We start from the raw sequence: 20551 nt of genomic DNA, 5'->3' as shown, positions 1-20551 counted from the left end.
CTCACATGTCTTTGGGCCAGATACCATACTTTGAAAAGGATCAAGCCATACTATTTACTCACTTTGCCCCCAGATGTATTTGCATTGTCTATCCCTGGTTTTACATCTTCCTCCAAAGCAAATTCCCTAAAATGGAAAAGCATACCCATTAGCAACACGATGTCCCCTTCTGTTAGATAACTGAAAAAGTAAATATGACTAGGAAAACTAGTAGATGAGTATTATAAAGGCCTTTTATCTTCAGAGTTGATTACAAAACGTTTAATATGATCTTCCTACTTTGATAAGACTTCAGTATTTCTTTCAAGCTGGTACACATGAAACATTTAGGTAAAGATGGAGTAACTTACCTGGACACCATCACATGAATAACCATCCATCTTATGAATATTGGGGGCACACTAGGAAAAGAAAACAGAAGTATGAACCAAATGCATAGCAAAATATCAAGATGAGCTAATCCCTTTATAAATATTTTCATTTTAAAAATAAAGTCTGATAATATAGGATAGTCTCCCAAACCATCTGAAAATAAAAACAAACAAGATCAAGAGAAATCAAAAGGAAATGTAACAACTGGTGCACTTTCCCCTAAAAATATGGATCTACCAGAGGCAAAAGTAGTTGATTTGTAAATCCTTATTTACAAATACAAAGAACTGACAGCAATGACTCAGCTAACTTATACAGACACACTATTCCTCAGAGCAAGAAAAACAAGAGCACAAGACAAAAGCAAGGAAGATGACAACAGATGGAGCAACAGGTATGGTTTCCTCTTTTTCACCATGAGAAGTAACATCGCCCTTACACTTAAAATGACTCTCAAGCAAAGGTCTATCCTGGACATGTTAGAAAAAGACATGCTTTATAGCCCACCCACCCCCTTTTCTTTCCTTATAACAATTGCAGAAAAGACTGCAAAGCATTCTTATGTGGATAGAAACAGAGTGTAATTTTTAAATTTATTATACCTCTTTTCTAGCATTATAGTAATTACATACTCATTTGAGAAAAGTTAGAAAATGTAAAAATGTAAGAAAAATTAAAGACAAAAGTCATTCATTTTCCTACTACCCAAAGACAACTGTTTTTTGTATTTTGGTACATTTTTTTCCTCTACCATTTTCTACAAAATGTGATATTTTTAAACATAAGTGTAATCAAGTTATAGATAATGTTTTATATTCTGTTTCAGCCCTTTACTTTCATCATACAAGTTTCCTCACGTCATAATAAACTTTTTTGCAGGTATCATCTTTCTAGCTGTAACACATTGCCCTGAGCTAACAAACCATATAATCAATGTACTAAAATATTTAGTTATAATTATCTCCAATTTATGTTGTTACAACCAATGGAACAAGAGCATCTTTGTATGTACATCATTTTCAGATTTAGAATTCTTTTAAAATCCCTGCTTATCATATAATCATATTTCAAAGAAGTTGCTCTAATATACTTTCATTCCCAGAGCCCATTCACTGTATTTCCATCATCACTAGGTGTTAGCTTAGAAACATAATGCTAATTAGATAGTAGGAAAGGAAAGTACTTTTACACAAAAGATCTTTAATCTCTTAGGATGACTACCTTTAAAATAAAGCATTTTTAATGGTTAAAGTAGATATACCACTACTGAATCCCTCTTCTCTAGAGAAAAAAGATGTGGGCAGTCTTCATTTTACATGGATTTCACTCACACTGGAGCATGAATTTCACTCACCGTGGTTTTGTTAAACAACACCAGTACCCCAAGGACACAGTTCCAATTTCAGTTACCACAGTAGATTAACTGTGAGTTATTGCATGAAGTACAAACTTTGCTACTAGCTCTTCAGTCCACTGATCACTAGGTAAACAAGAGATGCCCATCACAGTCAATGGCCCATCTAGTCACTTCTTTCAAAGTCTGTCGGTGATTGGTCGCTGAGCATCTGTTTATTCAGTTCATGCACAGACAACAAAGAATGTAGCTTGTTACCTCTCTCTCTCTGGGTGATACCATGTGCCACCTTACAAAATAGAATAGTTGAAAGAGGAAACTGGCCAACAAAGATGAAAGTGCACCAAAGAAATGAAAAGTGATGACATTGGAAGAGAAATTCAAGTCAAATGTAAATGGTGTGATATAAAAAAATCACTATGGGAATGGAATGTTGATGCCGCTGTTCAGCAAAAAACTTCCCATTTACCACTTCACATCTCTTGGAGATATTTCAGGACATTGAAAGCACAAAGGATAAAATGTCAAAAGCTGATACAAACTAGAAAGGAGTGTGGCAATTCAACAAGGCATAGAAAAGATGCTCACCATGTGTCATAAGGTATATGACCAAGAGATGGCCAGCACAGCTCAAACTACTCTTGGTAAGTTTTTTAACAAAGAAATAAAATACTATAATTTTCAGTGTTTCTGTTTTAATTTAATATGCTAAATAAATGTTAGTTTATTTTTTTCGCTTCCCTATTCATTTAAGACCAACAGTAAGAGAGTATTTAATCATCTGATTTTTTTTTTTTTTTTTTAAAGCAGAATCTGAATCAGTTGGTTTGGGACTGGGCCTCAGATTCTGCATTTTTTTTAACCTTTATTTATTTATTTATTTATTTATTTATTTATTTATTTATATTTGGCTGTGTTGTGTCTTCGCTTCTGTGCGAGGGCTTTCTCTAGTTGTGGCAAGTGGGGGCCACTCTTCATCGCGGTGCGTGGGCCTCTCACTATCGCGGCCTCTCTTGTTGCGGAGCACAGGCTCCAGACGCGCAGGCTCAGTAGTTGTGGCTCACGGGCCCAGCCGCTCCGCGGCATGTGGGATCCTCCCAGACCAGGGCTCGAACCTGTGACCCCTGCATTGGCAGGCAGACTCTCAACCACTGCGCCACCAGGGAAGCCCCCATCTGATATTTTTTAAAGATCGCAGAACAACTGTAACTTTTTCCATTGATTACTATAATAACTTTACATGGTTTCAGCTTGCATGGTCATTTGTGGTCCTGCACTAATATGCAAAGTAAGGACTGCCTATATACATGTACACTGAAATCTGTGAACCCCTGCCAAAGTTTATCAACTTCCCTATCTTCCCTATTGACAACTAAATGATATTAAATTCAAGAGCAGCTATTAGTGGCAAGCTGTGTCAGATAAACAAGAGTTAAGACAGGCCCCTTTTCAGAACCCAATACCCCGCGGGTCTCTCTGCCTTGGCTGACTCCTGCTTCAACCAGCTGAAGAGAAAGAGTCTTTTTGTTTCCTCCTTCACTAGCTAGACAAAAAGCAAATGCCTTTTACACTCTACTTTAAACAAAAACAAAACAGCTAAGGCATGTATGTATACAGTCTTAAGTTAGTTCAACATTAAGACAAAATCACGCCGAACATCTGCTCAAGCTTTGATTACTGAAACTTCAATTCCCAAAAAATTAATAAAAGGAGAGTGAGAGTTGACATGAAAGAGAAACATGAGTATCTTGTCCATTTCCATTTCACCTGGGGGTCAGCACATTAAACATACTCCTACTTTTCCCCCATCGGGTTTAGAGAAATTATTCGTAAATTACCTGGCTTGAATTTCCTGAGCATGTTTCACGAATATCACAGTCATTTACTGCTTCACGGCATACAGTTCCCATAGGCTGAAACTAAAATGAACAAAAATCAATGTGCAAAGCTGTCAAAGGAAAAAAACTCTCACAGTATCATCTTAAAAAAAAGGAAAATGAATATTTTTTGGATAGGAATACCTTAAACTAGTTTAAGATGGAAATCTGTGAAAACCACAGTTACTGCATGAAATGTCAACTTAATTGTTCTCAGAAAGAGTTTCTCACATATAAAGTAATTTGCATAGTCATCACACATAAGCCTTACAAGATCTTGTTAAAATAGGATGTGCTTGATGGTACATCTGTACCAGAAGGACAGTCAGTCCAAGTTCTAGTAATTCTTCCTTCCAAATAGCTTTTGGATTTACACTTTACCCTTATTCTTACTGGCACCTTTATCACATTTTTCTTTTTTACCCCATCAGCCAAGAATTTGGAAGTTACATTTTGGACTGAATTGTAAAAGTGAGATTTTCTGGCAAAGCTATTTCCTCCCATGCTTTCCTTTACCATCTTCTCTCCTGCCTAATTTTTATACAGATCTATAGCTTGGTCTTTTATTCCTTTTTTAATGTTTCTATTATTTGTATTCGTGTATGAGAGTTTTTTTGTCTGTTTTCAACTCAAGTATTTTTTGTAAGTGTGGGAGTTGTACAACTAAATTTTATGCTTGTTGGATTCATAAATTGCAAGAGTATTCATTATAACAAAACAAACAGAGATCTATAAAGCTATCATCCTTCTCCTTCCCTCTTTAATCCCGCTCTCTTTCCTGCTCCAAAATGTTACTATTTGGGGCGGGATCCTTCCATGCTTTTATCTCTGCTCACACAAACATACACAGTATTCGGGACCCCTCCCCACCCATCCACCCACACACGCACATACAACTTTCATCTTCTCTCCCTTGTTCACAACCCTCCAGGCATTTGAGTTTCCTGCTGTCTGTAGAACATGAGCAGCACACTGCCAACTGCAATCAGGAGTTCAACAGATATTTTTCAGAAGATCAGAACAAAACTTGTGTTCGTTCATTCATTCACCAAGTGTTTGCTAGGCACTTAAAATGTGCTAGGGACTCTCTAGCCACTGGAGACTCAGTGGAGAACAAAACACAAGAATCCTGCTGGCAAGGAACTTACATTTCAGTGGGAGTACATAAGCCATAAAAATAAGGAAATAAGCAAGATAAGTTAATTTCATATACTCTGGTTCTCTTCCTCCTTGGCATTGGTGCAAGCTACAATTCTAGAACTTCTGAGGTAGAAGTACGAACAGATTTAAGGTAGAGTTTATGTGAGAGTGTAAATGTTCAAGAACTGTCAGGAAACTTCTGAAAGAAAGCATAGTAAAGGAGAACTTGTTCTAAGTGCTGGGATAAAGCAGTAAATAAATCAACCCAAATCCCTGCCCTCTTGGAATTTACATACAAATAGAAGGAGAAAAAGAGTAAAGAAGTAAATAACCAATGAGTCCCCAAATTATGGCTTGAGGACAAACTTTGGTTGGCCACCTATTTTTATACATAAAGTTTTATTGGAACACTGCCACACCCATTTACTTCTGTATTTTCGATGGCTGCTTTCAAAGAAAGAGTTGAGTAACTGAAACAGAGACCTTATAACCCACAAAGCCTAAACTATTTGCTATCTGGCCCTTTACAGAAAGTGTTTGCCAACTTTGACTTACAGATACATTTTTTTTTTTTTAACATCTTTATTGGAGTATAATTGCTTTACAATGGTGTGTTAGTTTCTGCTTTATAACAAAGTGAATCAGTTATACGTATACATATGTTCCCATATCTCTTCCCTCTTGCATCTCCCTCCCTCCCAACCTCCCTATCCCACCCCTCTAGGTGGTCACAAAGCACAGAGCAGATACATTATTATAAATACATACAGAAGAAAACAGAGATACATATGATTTCTCATCTTGTTCTTCCATTCCCTCCTTTCCATTCACTCTTCTGCCTGACTCCTTTAGGGATGAGAGTCGGGGTGTGGGGTAGAGAAAGTGGCAGAAGAGATCTTACTTGACTGGTAAAGTTGTAACTTATATTCTGGGATAGTTAACCCTGTCATTTTATTGTATATTTTAATTTTATTATTTTGTACTTGTTCCTTTCAATGGTTATATCACAAAGAGTCTAATTGTCTAAATCCAAGAAAAAATAGCATAATTAAATGCATTTTATGGATGGGCAGACTTAAAACACTGAGAATTAAAATAAATGATTGGGGATCCCTGGAAGGCAGCTGGAGAAACTGAGAGAATAAACAGTTGAGGTAGCCAAAATGAAAGAATGTCTGTTTAACATTCGGTTTAATCTTCCTTTTTTAGAGAGTGCTTTCAGAGATCTCTGCCTGTGCTTTGCTTCTCTTAAAACGCCGCCAGAGACACAGTGGTAAAGTGGAAACAACAGAAATTGCTGCCAGCAAATCTGGGATGTAACTGCACATTTATTCCTTACTAGCTGAGTGAGCCTATGCAGGTTATTTCACTTTCTTGAGACTGGCATTGCTCATTGGAAAAATCTGGATAATAATGCCCATCCCAAAAGTGTAGCTATGAGCATTATCTAAGACAGCAGTCTCAACAAGAGGACATTTGGCAATGTCTGAAGACACTGTGGTGTCATGACTTGGAGGGAATGCTGCTGGCAACTAGTAGGTAGAAGTCAGGGATGTTGCTAAATATCCTACAAGACGTAAGACACACCCTCACAATAAAGAACTATCTGGCCAAAAATGTCAACAGTGCCAGGGTTACGAAACCTGGATATAGGATGACATAATTTGAAAGTGCTTAGTACAGTTTCTGGCACACAATAGGGTATTTAATATGATAGGTTCATATTTCACCCTCTCTTAACTCATTAAAGTTAGTCAATCAGCAAATAATCAGTAAGAGAGTGCTGTGCATATTTATTCATTCATTCAACGATTATTTACTGAAGACCTGCACCAATTACAGTGTAAGTGCCTGGCTCTGCCTCCATAAAATGTACAGACCTGAGGGAGAGGAAGATATTGAACCTCAGAAATAATGTAGAATATTGTACCAGATTTTATATGAGAAGAGAAAAAAGATAGATTTCTTTGAGCAAGGTAAGCCCCAAGTAACTGTAGTCTTGATGTAGAGGCTTAAGTATTTGGGGGCAGGTATAGGATACTGTTGGGAGGATGAAAACAGACAAGGTGTATAACGACGCATTAAACTCTCATGCACAACACACGAAAGGTGTTTTAATGTCTAAAGGGATTTCTTTTGTTCCCTCAACAGCTAATGCAAGAGATACACCAAGCTGAGCACCAAGAAAGGAAAGATCTATTGAATATCCACTTGGCTTTACAATAAAGGAAACACATCATTCAAAAAATAGTTTCATTTAAATTACATTACATTTTATTTTTATTATTGTTATTACATATATATGATAGCACATTAAATGGTTTCATTTAAAGTGCATGCTCCTCAGAGAGGCAGTAGAGAGAGGACAGACTCTGGGGATTACAAACATTCAGGCCCTAGCTCCTGACTTACTTGGTATAAGACCCAGGGAAAACTACTTAATCACTACAAGCCTCAGTGTTCTCATCTGTTAGATGGGAATAAAAACAGTAACTACTCCTGACAAAGTTTGTGAGGCTCCTGTAAAGCACCTGGCATTTAGTCACTCAACATATGTTAGGTCTTACTATTGTTATTTGGTTATATTTACCTAGCCTTAACAATTTAATCAAATATGTCCTCTTTTCTTTCAGCTGGTTATTAATCCACATTTATTTACCTTGCACTTTTTACAACAAAGACCATCACTGCACTGGGAGTCTTGAGTCAAGGTGCATTTCTTACAACACTCTGCTCCTTCAAGGACACATTCCTAAGGAATATAAACATTTGCAAAACGTCAGAGAATGCTGTCATTTTCCTGAAAGTACCAGGATATTTTCTAAAACAAATGTATAGCCTCACAATAAGCATCTTTCTTCCACAAATCTTATGAAATTTCTAGGCATAACACTTGCTCTTCATGTTTCAGTGTGTGAACCTGGAATAACCCCGAACAACCTAAAGAAATCATCCCAACACCCAGAGACTTACTGCCGGGGTCCCACAGTCACACTCCTCTCCAGTTTCAATGAAGCCATTGCCACACTCAGGAGGATCGAGAAGCTGTGGAATGAAAACCAAAAAGGGCACTAAAATGTAGAAAAATCAACACCAAAGACCTTACGAGAGACCACAAGTGCCACACCTACACTTCTGGCCTATCTGTCAGTCATTCCAAAATATATTTTTATTTTCCTAAACTGCAAAGTATGACTTCAGAATTTTAGAACTGGAAACTTTAGAACATAGTGTCTAATATTGTTTCCATTTCATATTTAATCATATTTTCATATATAACATACCTATCAAGCAGGGTCTGATAAGTGTCATCAAAATAAAAGATCATCCAGGCATTGACTAAAACCAAGCCAGATGGACTCCTGAAATTTCATTTCAAAGAGGACGCAAGGGATTTGGAGTCAGACATCTGGATTCAAATTGTGGCTCAGCTACTTATCTTGGGCAAATGGCTTGCCATCTCAGAGCCCAGGTGTTTTCGTATTTAAGACAGGAATAATAATATTAGCTTCCCATCTACTTAATGAATTGTTATGAGGATCAAGTTCAATTACTTGTGAAAAGCCCTTTATTAACTGTTATTTCCTTGTGAAACAGAAAGTTATTTCATGGACAATAAGGAAAACATCACAAAAATTAATAAATCCACTGATTTATTTAATACAAAATACAACTCTTCCTATTAAGATAGCTCTGCAGAGAACAGCAATAATAATTTGCCCCAGAGATGGAAAAAGTTTTTGGCCTGTACAAGAGTATATTTTGAGACTTTTATATTTTTTAACTTTCTGCTGATTTTATTATCTTTTGAGTATAATTTATCTTATGGTGATAGGTAAAATAAGTAAATAGTAAATAGTTGCTATGTTCCACATATATAATATTCATTCAAAAGTTAATACAAGTTTACATATTATAGAATGGAAGTGAGTACACACCCACATGCGTGCACGCACACACACACACTTTCTTAACTAGAAGGAAAAAACAAGCAAACAAACAAAAAATCAAGAAAGCAACAACAACAACAAAAGTCCCCACCTAATTTCAAATACTCTCTCCTCTTCTACAAAAGAATCAACTCATCTCTAGATTTCATTTTCAGCTGAAAGGATCATAATGAATGAGGCAGCTTTGAAGCCAAAATTAAAACTATCCAGATAAAAAAACACAGTTATTCTCTTACTCTGGGCTCAGAATAATCAATTAGTTTGGTTAAAAGACTCGAATTGTTTTTCATTTACAGAAGCAGGAATTTAGTTCCAATATCCCTTCTGAAGCTTTTGGAGAGAGTCTTAAAATTGTCAATTTGCTTTTCAGTGCAGTATGAAATTTCCTAAATTTCACTGGAGTGAACAGAGAATGAAACCAGGTAAATGATTACGAAGGCAATGCCACGTATCACTGTGATGTAGGGAAGCACTTCATAGTTCACATAATTACCAAGGACAAAACACTCTTCTTTAACATGGGAAGTCTTCCAAATGTATGAAGAAGACCTGCTTTCTAGTCAGTAGCCAGAGGATGCTCTGCAAGCTATAAAAGTCTCTGACAAAGTCTAAGTACAGACCTTCTCCTTTTTAGCAGACTTAGTTTTTGTATTGAGAAGTATTATAATTTTGATCGTACTGCTCATTCTGAAAGGCAGTGGTGGGGAGTAAAGAGGGGAGACAGGCCTCCTTTTCTACCAGTATGAATTGTGATTCAGTATCTAAAGGCAGGGGAGGGGGAATGCATCAAGAAAATGAAAAAGAAAGGCAAAGTGAAACCATTTTTGTAAGCTAACCCTGAATCCTCATTGGGCCATATAAAAAGAAAATGGACATTTTTCAGAAAGCAAAACTAATTTCTACCTGCTTTTTATTCCCATCAGAATAACCCCAAATGCCCAAGATTAATTCAACTTAGAAATGCAGATATTTAGTATATCTAGAATGTGTATATATAAGCTAAGTTGAAAAGCTTTCTTTTATAAGACACAATGAATGAAAATTTGTGTTTACAATACTTTAGAAAGATTAATAACTAATAACTCTGATCACACTTATTACCTTAGAAGGTTTGTTGAAAAGGCAGGCACCACCTCCACTATTCAGGAAGTCATGATACTCTTCAATACTACATTGGGTGAACTTTTTAGGAAGATAATAGCTATAAAAGAGAAGAAAAGCAATAGCTGGGTACAATTTTAGTCCCCCTTGTTTGTAGATTAGTCTTAAAACTGAACATTGTTAACACTGTACATTATTCCTAAAAATAAAAGAATAAATAAATAATAAATTCCACTTATGTATAACATTTGCATTCAATCTGTAAGAGTTTATTCAATAAGCACATTTCTAAATTCTTCATTAGGTGACTAATAGTAACTACGGTTTGCTCATTATCTGCATATCCATTCAAAGGAAACACACCTATAGTACCTGTAATTTCCATCAAAGAGAGTTAGAAATAATTTATTTCACAATGAGTTTTTCCTAAATATTAAACCTGGGCTGGAACCCAAACTGCAGGGCATTCTGCAAAATAACTGACCTATAATCTCCGAACATGTCAAAGTCATGACAGTAAAAGAAAGACTGAGGAATTGTTCCAGATTGAAGAGACCAAAAACTGACTGTGATGCCTGATTCTGAAGCGTTTGCTAAAATGACATTGTAGAAACACAGGGCTGATCTTGAATGAGGGCTAAGAATTAGATGATTTTCTTGGTTGTATTGTGGTCCTATAGGAAGATGCCTTTGTTTGCAGAAATGCACATAAAGTTAGGTATTTGGAGGTGATAGGCACCATGTAAAAACTTACAATTCAGAGACAAAAAGGTTCTTTGTAACTATTCTTCTAACTCTTCAAGTTTCAGACTGTTTCAAAACACACACACACACAAAAAAATTATACCCCCCAAAATAATCAAGGGTCAATAGAAAAAGAAACTTCGCAATAGAGCAATTTGGAACTATGCATTAAGAATCTTCAGAATGTGAAATATCCTTAAATCTAGTAATTTTACTTTCAGAAATTTTTCTTGAGGAATTGATTTGCTATGTGTGCAGAGATGTCTGAATAAAGATATTTATGGTGGCACAATTTATAGTAGCAAATAACATGAAAATAATCTAAATGTTCAATAGTAGAAAACTGTTAACTAAACTGTGATATATTAATAAAATAGAATACCATGTAGTTATTAATAATCATGGTAGTGTTAAAGAATGAAGACTCAGAAAAATGCTGACTATAGTAAAGTAAGTAAAAAATGAATAAACAGTCATATCCAACATAATCCAACATAATCCAAATTTTATAAAACAGTAAACATGTAAAGAGAAAAAATACCAAACTACTGGATTTATTTTATTTTATTTTTTAGCCGCGCCACGCGGCATGCAGGATCTTAGTTCCTGACCAGGGATCGAACCCATGCCCTGTACAGTGGAAGCGCGGAGTCCTAACCACTGGACCGCTAGCGAAGTCCCAAAACTGCTAGATTTAAGCAGCAGTATTTTAACATTAACCACAGTTATCACCCAATGGTGAGAAAAGAGGTGATACAAATTTTATTTTCTGTATTTTTCAAAATTTATTTTACATTGAGCTTTTTATAAAAGCGAAAACACAATTAAGATACGAATGTATAGTTTTTATAAAAGTCTCTCCCACTAGCCTGTCTGTTTATATGCTTTCTTCTTCCTAGCGTAACGATTAATGCTTAAGTGAACTGACTAATGGAATTTACGATTATTTACCCTAAACTCATTTACCAAGTATTTCATGCCAAACTCTCCAAATAAAGTTGTCTTGGGTTTAAACTGTCTGAACTACTTTACTTCCTTCACTTCATTTTCCTAATAAGTCATAAACTTTATTATTTTAAAATTTTCTTACATATATTACTCCCTTTTTGCTTTTCAGTGCCTACACTTCAGCCAATGTTTTTATCGCCTTATCTATAATCCATTGTATATATCCCTGTCAGGATTATGGAATTTAAACAGGAATTTCTTCAAGTTCCCTCTTTATTCTACTGGTCAAAATCGGAGGTGGTTCTCTATTGCTAAAGAAGAAAGTCACTGATTTTCAGTGCTGGACCCTTAGAAGTCAAAGTCTAGTTCAGCCCCTGCCCTGCAAAGGCACCATCAGGGGGTTCAGGTTAGCCCAGCCTCCTGCCCACTGCACAGGTGGGAGCTCAGTCTGCTCTCCAGTAGTGACAAGAAACTCTTCCCAGATAGGGAAGCTCTTTTTACACATGAAGAGTTGAAATCTGTACATTGTGCTTACCTTCCCTATGCCACATCTGACTTCCTATAACAGCCACACACAGTCCTGTATTGTTAAGTATATCAAATGAGACTAATTCTTTACCATACCATGGCCCTTCCAATACCTGAAAGCAGATACCATTTCTCTCCCTAAGCTTGGCCCCAAAGCTTCTTTTTTGCAGGGTAACATCTATTCATTGCATTCTTACATTTTTAATTCTTATACCTTTAAATAGGACCGACAGTCTTCGTTTCAACAATGCTTTCCAACATTTAACAGTACAGAGGAACTTCAGAAAGTAGAAATGGGAGGGAATGTACCCATGGGAAATATATGTCCATAATTAGTGCTGATAGGTGATGTTTGGCACAGATCAAATGATATCTGGCATCGTACCAGACAATGTTTTATGTAAAGAGCTTTCCTCTTGTATGCAACTATTTGATGTAAGGAGTTCTAATGCAAAGAGCTATGCATATTCCAGTGTAGCCATTGATTTTGCTGCATATTATGCTTAGTGCTAAGCAGATTGTCTATATAATTCTTTTAGTTAATCAGAATAATCAGACAAGATTAAAAAACAAGAACCTCTAGCATGGAATTTAGTAATTGTTAGAAAATTACAACTACAAAGACTTTTATCATTTCTTCTTAATACTAAGCAAAAAGTCCAAAGATATTTTGAAAAATATTTTAAACACAAAAAGTCCAAAGATATTTTGAAAAATATTTGCATGTACATTCCCTCCATCATCTATTCTTCTTGTCATGCATATGCTGGGAGTTCACATTTCAAATACAATGAATACATATTTATTGAAAAACAACTCTGTACAAGAGAGTATGGTGTGAGATCTGACAAAAATAAAAATTAGTGCAATATATAATCCTAAAAAATTTACAACTAATTGGTGAGAGGAAACAAAGACATACAGAATCAAATTATAATGCAGGAGTTAAAAATTATAATAAATCTCAAGTGGTTAGAAATGTGGTTAGATAGAAAAAATACTGAGAATTCCAGATGAAGAGAATATATTAAAGAAATCAAAAGAGGCTGGAAATTCATGTACAATTATGATGAGCATATTTGTCAGAGGCTGAACATCCACGTAGGATTACAGTTAACAAATCAGAAAAGCTGGAAACCCATATACAATCATGGTAAACAAACCACATAAATAGTAGCAGAAAATGAGATTGCAAATGAGTATGAAGAAAGATTATGGACCTCTAAATACTGAAGGAAGGAATGTGAACCTTATTCTTTACACAATGGAGACACAAAAGTTCTGAGCAGGAAAATGGCATGATTCATGTGTTTGACATAAAAATTCATGGTCATTAAAAGAAGAATGGAGGGCTTCCCTGGTGGCGCAGTGGTCGAGAATCTGCCTGCCAATGCAGGGGACACGGGTTCGAGCCCTGGTCTGGGAAGATTCCACATGCCACGGAGCAACTAGGCCCGTGAGCCACAACTACTGAGCCTGCGCGTCTGGAGCCTGGGCTCTGCAACAAGAGAGGCCACGATAGTGAGAGGCCCGCGCACCGCGATGAAGAGTCCCCGCTTGCCGCAACTAGAGAAAGCCCTCGCACAGAAACGAAGACCCAACACAGCCAAAAATAAATAAATAAAGTTAAAAAAAAATTAAAAAAAAAAAAGAAGAATGGAGAAATTGTGCTGTACACATTCAATGAACTAGAGCTGTATATATATATATATATATATATATATGTACATCAGCACGGATGAACCCCACAAACATAAAGCTGATCAAGAAAGTAAGTCACAGAAAAATACATATAGTATGACGCCTTTCATATAAACTGAAAACATGCAAAGCCATGTTATATATTACTCCAACACACACACACATATACAGTAAAAGTATAAAAAATGACCTGTGAATCATATAAACCAAATTTGACCTGTGAATGATATAAACCAAATTCAAGATGGTGTTTACCTTAGCCGGGGTTGGGAACCGATAAGAGAGAACACAGCGGGATTTAACTATGCAGACAGTGTCTTGTTTTGTTTTTATCTAGGTGATCGTATACAAGTGTATACTCTTTTATTCTTTATACCTTTCAATTATGATGGAAGTGGAGTTCAGGAGGGGAGAGAGGGAGCCTGAAAGCTGTGTGAGTAGCTGGAATGTTATCAAAATAATAAGGGCACGAGACGATAAAAGTTTAAAGTAAGGTGGTAATGATAAGCTTGGCATGAAAGGGATGGTTGTAAAATTTATTTAGAAAGAATAAAAGATTGATGCCTGATAATGTGTCAAGGGTATGACAGTATAAAAATGAAAACTTTTCTTAGGAGATGGACTGAGCATACCACTTCCCACTCTTAATTCCCACCAGTAGCTTGAAATCAGCCACTGTGGGAGCATTTACACCATAGGCTTCTACATAAGGTAGAAGGCTGCTGGAAATCTGAGAAAACTACTCATCAGGGCTCTCTTCTTGTTTTTGTTTTTGAGACACATTTCTGTTTATAACTCGTTTAATTAGAATAGAAGAAGATAAAAGGAAAGGGAATTAGAAAGTAAGCCTTCAAGAACAAAGTTGTTGCTCATTTCTTACATTTCTAGCCTAAATTCAAGGCTAAAAAGTCTTTGATCAAACTACAACAAGGTACCACCTCACACTGGTCAAAATGGCCATCTTTAAAAAATTTACGAATAACAAATGCTGGAGAGGGTGTGGAGAAAAGGGAACCCTCCTACACTGTTGATGGGTGCAGCCACTCTGGAAAACATTATGGAGGTTCCTCAATAAACTAAAAATAGAATTACCATATGATCCAGCAATCCCACTCCTGGGCGTATATCCAGACAAAACTATAATTCAGAAAGAAACATGCCCCCCAATGTTCACAGCAGCACTATTTACAATAGCCAAGACATGGAAACAACCTAAATGTCCATCAACAGATGAACAGATAAAGAAGATGTGGTAATATATACAATGGAATACTATTCAGCCATTAAAAAGAACGAAATAATGCCATTTGCCGCAACATGGATGCAACTAGAGATTATCATTCTGAGTGAAGTAACTCAGAAAGATACAGACAAATACCATATAATACCACTTATATGTGGAATCTAAAATATGACACAAATGAACTTATCTACAAAACAGAAACAGACTCACAGACATAGAGAACAGACTTGGGGTTGCCGGGGGTAGGGGGATGGAGGAGGGATGGATTGGGAGTTTGGGATTAGCAGATGCAAACTATTATATGTAGAATGGATAAACAACAAGGTCCTACTGTATAGCAAAGAGAACTATATTCAATATCCTGTAATAAACCACAATGGAAAAAATATGAAAAAGAATGTATATATGTATGTATACCTGAATCACTTTGCTGTACAGCAGAAATTAATGCAACACTGTAAATCAACTATACTTCAATCAATTTTTTAAAAAAGAAAGAAATTCTTTAAAAAAATTATTATACTTACCTGAAGTTGGTGGAATCATATATCCTGCATGCCCCTGACTCACCACATTTCAAATTCCCCCAGCCAAAAAAAATCTTTGACCTACTAGCTTAAAGGATAGCAATTGTTTTCATAAATAAGAGACTATTTTGTGAAAATATATTCCCTACAGAGCCACTGAGAATATCTACTTCTGATTTTAAATGCCTGTGGTAAGGTTCCAGGCACATAAGGTTCCAGGCACTAAGTTATTGAGTGTCATCCTCCTAAGAAGACAACAGCACAGCAGAGAAAGGAACAGTGAGTTATTTTTAAATAGAAGTGGCTCACCCAGTGTCTCCCATTATGCATCCAGACCACGTGTCCTCACATTTACACTCACCTAAGAGAAAATGAATACACATGCCTTGTTACAAAGTGAAAACAGGTGCATTAGAGTAGCTCCTATTTTAAAAAGTATATGTTCTGTTTTATGCAATGCATAACAACAAAAATCTATTGTACTTTGACCCTATCGAGATTATATAATTTTTACTAAAATAAAATCTTTTCATATTTTAACAAGTGGCCATATTTTTAAAGCACTCACTTAAAATGGCTTAACAATCAAATACCAATGAAATAGTGATGCACCACTACAGGATTCTGGTTTCATAGGCCTTTATGGGAATTCTAACAATTTCTCATCCACTTTTAAAACCTCTGCACCCAAGGCTTCTGGTAGCAGGCAGTATAGTATATTGGTTAAGCAAAAGGGCCTCAGAATCAGAAATACCTAGGTTCAAAATCTGGGTATGCCACTTAATATATGTGTAATCTTGGAGACATTACCCTTTTAAGATCTAGTCACTTTATCTGTAAAATGGGAGCTGATAATGAATATCTTGCAGGATTATCTTGAGGATTAAATGAGCATCTAGATGTATATAATTCTGGCATTCAATTATCTGTTATATAATGGGTACTACATAAATGGTAATAGTTCTAGTTAATATAAACAATCATATTTATAATATTTGTTACTAAAATAATACAGTAAATATGATTATAATCAACTTACTCCAAATATATAGTGTTTAAACCATTCCTGGTAAAGTAACTTTACCTACTTGGGAAAATATATTCATCACAGATGCTAAACCTAGCATATTTTACTAGGCCCATATTGTATTAAGCCCTTTATCAGGTCTGATCCTGGCAGGCAAATTCTACCTCTGTGGCAATACTAAAAGATGTTTTAAATAAACTGTAATAAAATAGTATGCCTTATGAATAACTTATATTAGCATAGGCTTAGTGGAAATGCTTGGGTTTTGGAGTCACACAGACCCACCTCTATAACCTACCTTGTGAACTTAATGCAATTTACTTCTAAGTTTATTCATTCAACGACACTGGTTTGAACACCTCCTACATGTCAGGCTCTGTTCTTAGCACTGGGACACATTAACTAATCAAAATAAAGGGCCCTTTCTTCAGGAAGCTCACATTCTAGCACAGGAGATAGTCAATAAATAATAAACCTGAAAAGCAAATGACTTATATGGTACAAAAATACAGAAAAAAAACAACAACAGTATGCCTTAAACCTATATGCCCAGACCATTTAAAATTACCAAACTGAATTTATGTCCTTTTTTAGATTAAATTCAACTGTGAATTTAACATCACCTGGCTTTAAATGTTTATTATACATGGAGGAAATTCATCTGTAATGTAAATATTAACATTTGTATTACTTTTGGAAAAAAAAAATTTGGGGTCCTGGATATCTTTATATTATCACTTAAACTCTTTTGATCAATCAACTGAATTAAAGAATTTCATTCTCTAAAATATTTTTCAGATAGTCTACTTTAAATACAACTAAACCACACATGTACTTAAACTTACCACTTGCTAACTTTCTTTTGTCTGAGATAATACCAATATTATGGGCTAACGACTGGGCAAGCGTAACTGCCATTAAATCCGTTTTCCCAAACTGAAAGACAAAAACAAAAATAAAATACTTGCAAATGCAAATTATTTTTTATTTAAGATGGGCCAGAGAAAATGTCACAATATAATTGAAAATAAGTAATTTCTAAGCATCTTATTTAGCAGAGGTTAAACACATAATAGCTAGTGCTGAACTACTAAGCATTTGGGAAGAAGTGGTAAGAAATAAATCCATGTTTGACTAAGTCTTACAGAGAAGACTAGAAGCCAGGGAATCATCGACTTTCGGATTTGGAAACTTACACCTAATTTTGAGCGCAAGTTTCACCAGTGACACTCCTGAAAAACTGAATACTTGTTACCACAGTTAAGCCAGTCTTTCAGATAAGAGAAAATAAAAATAAATGTGTAATTTATTTGGAACTTTTTCATCCTTGTGTGTCCACTAGCACTCCTAAAATCCACAAACTGAATAGAACTTGGCTTCAGAATGGTATGAGTCATAGGAAATGGTGATGATCTTTGGCCACAAGAAACTTGAAAAGACCTAGGGATACTTTTTCGATATGCAGCCTCCCAAAGATTCAGGTATTTTTCTTTTAGATGACTTCCATCAGGTTTAGTGCCCTAGGGGTAGAAGTAACCCTTTGGAAAACCTAGTCTGTTTTTTCCTCCAAAAATTTGCCAAATATTGAGGAAGAAAATTTTCAATTGAGTTATTAAGTAGTAACCCAGTGCTTCAGGGAATTACTCAATTCTCTGCAAAAACAGTCAACGTGATAAATAGGGCCTATTTTCAATAAAGGTAAAGGTAAAGATTTTCTCTATATAATCTGTATATAGCTAAACCTGGAAATTATTCTAAGTAGAACATGAACAGAATTATCCAATATTATCTTTCCTTATTTCCCTATTCTGGCCTCTGGCACTAACCATGTTGGTTGTTAATAAAATAACAATATCTGGAGTATGTGGAATACTGAGAAACTGTCCCTTAAATATTAGGAAAACATCATCAGCCATCATATCACTTTGTATCTTACAGATGTTCACACCTACTTCATTCACGCCTCCTCCTTTCAGCAACGAGCAAATCCCGCCAATATACGCTGCCCCGCTCCGGCTACTCTCAAATTGACTTCCCCTTTCAGAAAAGGAAAGGAAAAAGGCTTACTACTCACAGCCCACATATCATAGCACCTCTCATTGTTAATTTACCACACTTATTTCTCAATGCACATACATTTCTCTACTATATACTCCTGAGGTAAGGGAGGAATATGAAAATTGTTTGCACGCATAACCAAAGGGAAAGGTTTCTGAGGAATGTTTCCCCACGTGATCAATAAATATCTTAAATAGAACTATACCTATGAAAAAAGGATCTCTAACATGAGGTACACTTGCATGGTATTTCCATCAAAAATGCATATAACTTGAATCTCATAGTGAGAAAACATCAGACATTCTCACAATGAGGAACATTCTATAAAATAACTGGCCTATACTCTTCAAAAATGTTAACCTCAAAAGAGACAAAGAAAGGCTGAGGAAATATTTCAGATTAAAGGAAAGTAAAGAGACATGACAATTAAATGTAATGTGTGATACTGGATTGGATCCTGGATTTGGGCAAGGGTTGGGGGGTAGCTATAAAACATTATTGAAACAATTGGTGAAATCTGAATATAGACAGTGGGTTAGATAAAAACATTGTACCAATGTTAAATTTTCTGGTTTTGATAGTTTACTGTGGTTATATAAGAGAATGTCTTTATTCTTAGGGAATATATATATATGTATTTAATAGTAAAGGCCCAGTAAGTAAATGTCTCCAACTTACTCTCAAATAGTTCAGGAAAAAAAACAAAAAAAGACACTGATAGATAGATAGATGGAAGGAAGGAAGAAGGATAGAAAGAAGAAAATCATAAAACAAATGGGATACAATGTTAACAATTGATGAATCTGGCGAAAGGGCATATGGTATTTCCTTGTATTATTCTTGCAACTTTTCTGTAAATTTGGAATTGTGTAAAATAAAAAGTTACCTCAAAAATACTCTTTTACTTCCATTTGTAACTTTCTTCAACAGCTCTGGCTTTAGATGGTATGTTTTTAAATTGCTGCAACTTATGATTTGCTCTTACATCAAATATGCAGGTTACCCCCCCAGAAAAACCATAAGAGTAAGAAAAAATAAAAAATAAAATGTACCCTAGGTATACTAAGCTCTCCCCTTAGACCAAAAACAAAGATAACATTGACATTTAAAAGACAGCAACTTTAAAGAATATATAATAATTAATCTGTTGTTAAGAATACTCTTTATGAGAATTAATAGTACTTTCATTCAGTAAATGCTCTGATTAAATCTCTTGAAAAAAATTACATGAAATGTACATGCAATAATAAAATAACTCAAAATTAAATCTATTGCATATTCGTGACAGTTTCAATCTGTACTTTAAAACTTCTTTCAAATATATCTGCCACATAAAATCCTAATTGCATTATGCAGTAGAAAGAATACATCTCACCCACAAGTAATAGAGTATTCAACATGGAATAAAAAAAGTAATAAATCATTACAAAAGTTACGTACGAAAAAAGGTGAACTGCATCACTTCTCTCTTTGATAAAATCCCTCCTGTATTTCATAAACTCACGTAGGGTGATCAATGGATTTTCAGATATGGCAAACTTGTTGTCAGCCGCCCAGGTTTCCATGGCAACCAATACTATCCTTGTCTTAAGTTGGTCTTTATATATCTAGTATATTAACAAAATGAACACACCAGCTATACATGTGGTAAAAATCAACTGATTTATGAACAGGACTACAAAGCTCCTTTTATGGAAACTCCTTGAGTTTTAGCTAAATGTGAGAAATTCCATTGTTTTTAGGGGAGACAATTGTTTTTCTAACTTACATGCATTTCCCTTGAGTAACAGAGAGTCCAATTGTTTACCAAGTCATACCCAAAGAATAGAGTACTAGTAGCAACAAAATATTGCTTTTTGACAAATCTTTGCACCCTTACTCAAGGTTCCCCCAGAGTCCATTTTCTGGCACCCTATAAGAATCACACTAGCAAAAAGTGGAACACTCACGAAGGAGATAATTTCTGTACACCCTAGTTGGC

The 20551-nt window shown here is 35.5% G+C and overlaps 1 protein-coding gene across 10 annotated transcripts in view; it reads right to left on the bottom strand.

Moving 5' to 3' along the window:
• Window positions 1–20551, bottom strand: part of ADAM22 (ADAM metallopeptidase domain 22) — a 245897-nt gene that overhangs the window by 46974 nt on the left and 178372 nt on the right. For all 10 annotated transcript variants that reach the window (XM_059933784.1, XM_059933785.1, XM_059933783.1 and 7 more), the window contains exons 11-20: window positions 20011–20177; window positions 18465–18549; window positions 17358–17448; window positions 15795–15846; window positions 9795–9894; window positions 7717–7788; window positions 7403–7495; window positions 3565–3645; window positions 351–401; window positions 63–126 (exon numbers count right to left, since the gene is read on the bottom strand). In XM_059933784.1, the coding sequence (XP_059789767.1) occupies window positions 63–126; window positions 351–401; window positions 3565–3645; window positions 7403–7495; window positions 7717–7788; window positions 9795–9894; window positions 15795–15846; window positions 17358–17448; window positions 18465–18549; window positions 20011–20177 (856 nt within the window). The remainder of the gene's footprint in view (window positions 1–62; window positions 127–350; window positions 402–3564; window positions 3646–7402; window positions 7496–7716; window positions 7789–9794; window positions 9895–15794; window positions 15847–17357; window positions 17449–18464; window positions 18550–20010; window positions 20178–20551) is intronic.

This window comes from Balaenoptera ricei, chromosome 9 (assembly GCF_028023285.1).
Source record: "Balaenoptera ricei isolate mBalRic1 chromosome 9, mBalRic1.hap2, whole genome shotgun sequence".
NCBI classification, from domain to species: domain Eukaryota; kingdom Metazoa; phylum Chordata; class Mammalia; order Artiodactyla; family Balaenopteridae; genus Balaenoptera; species Balaenoptera ricei.
This window is presented reverse-complemented; position numbering and strand designations above follow the sequence as displayed.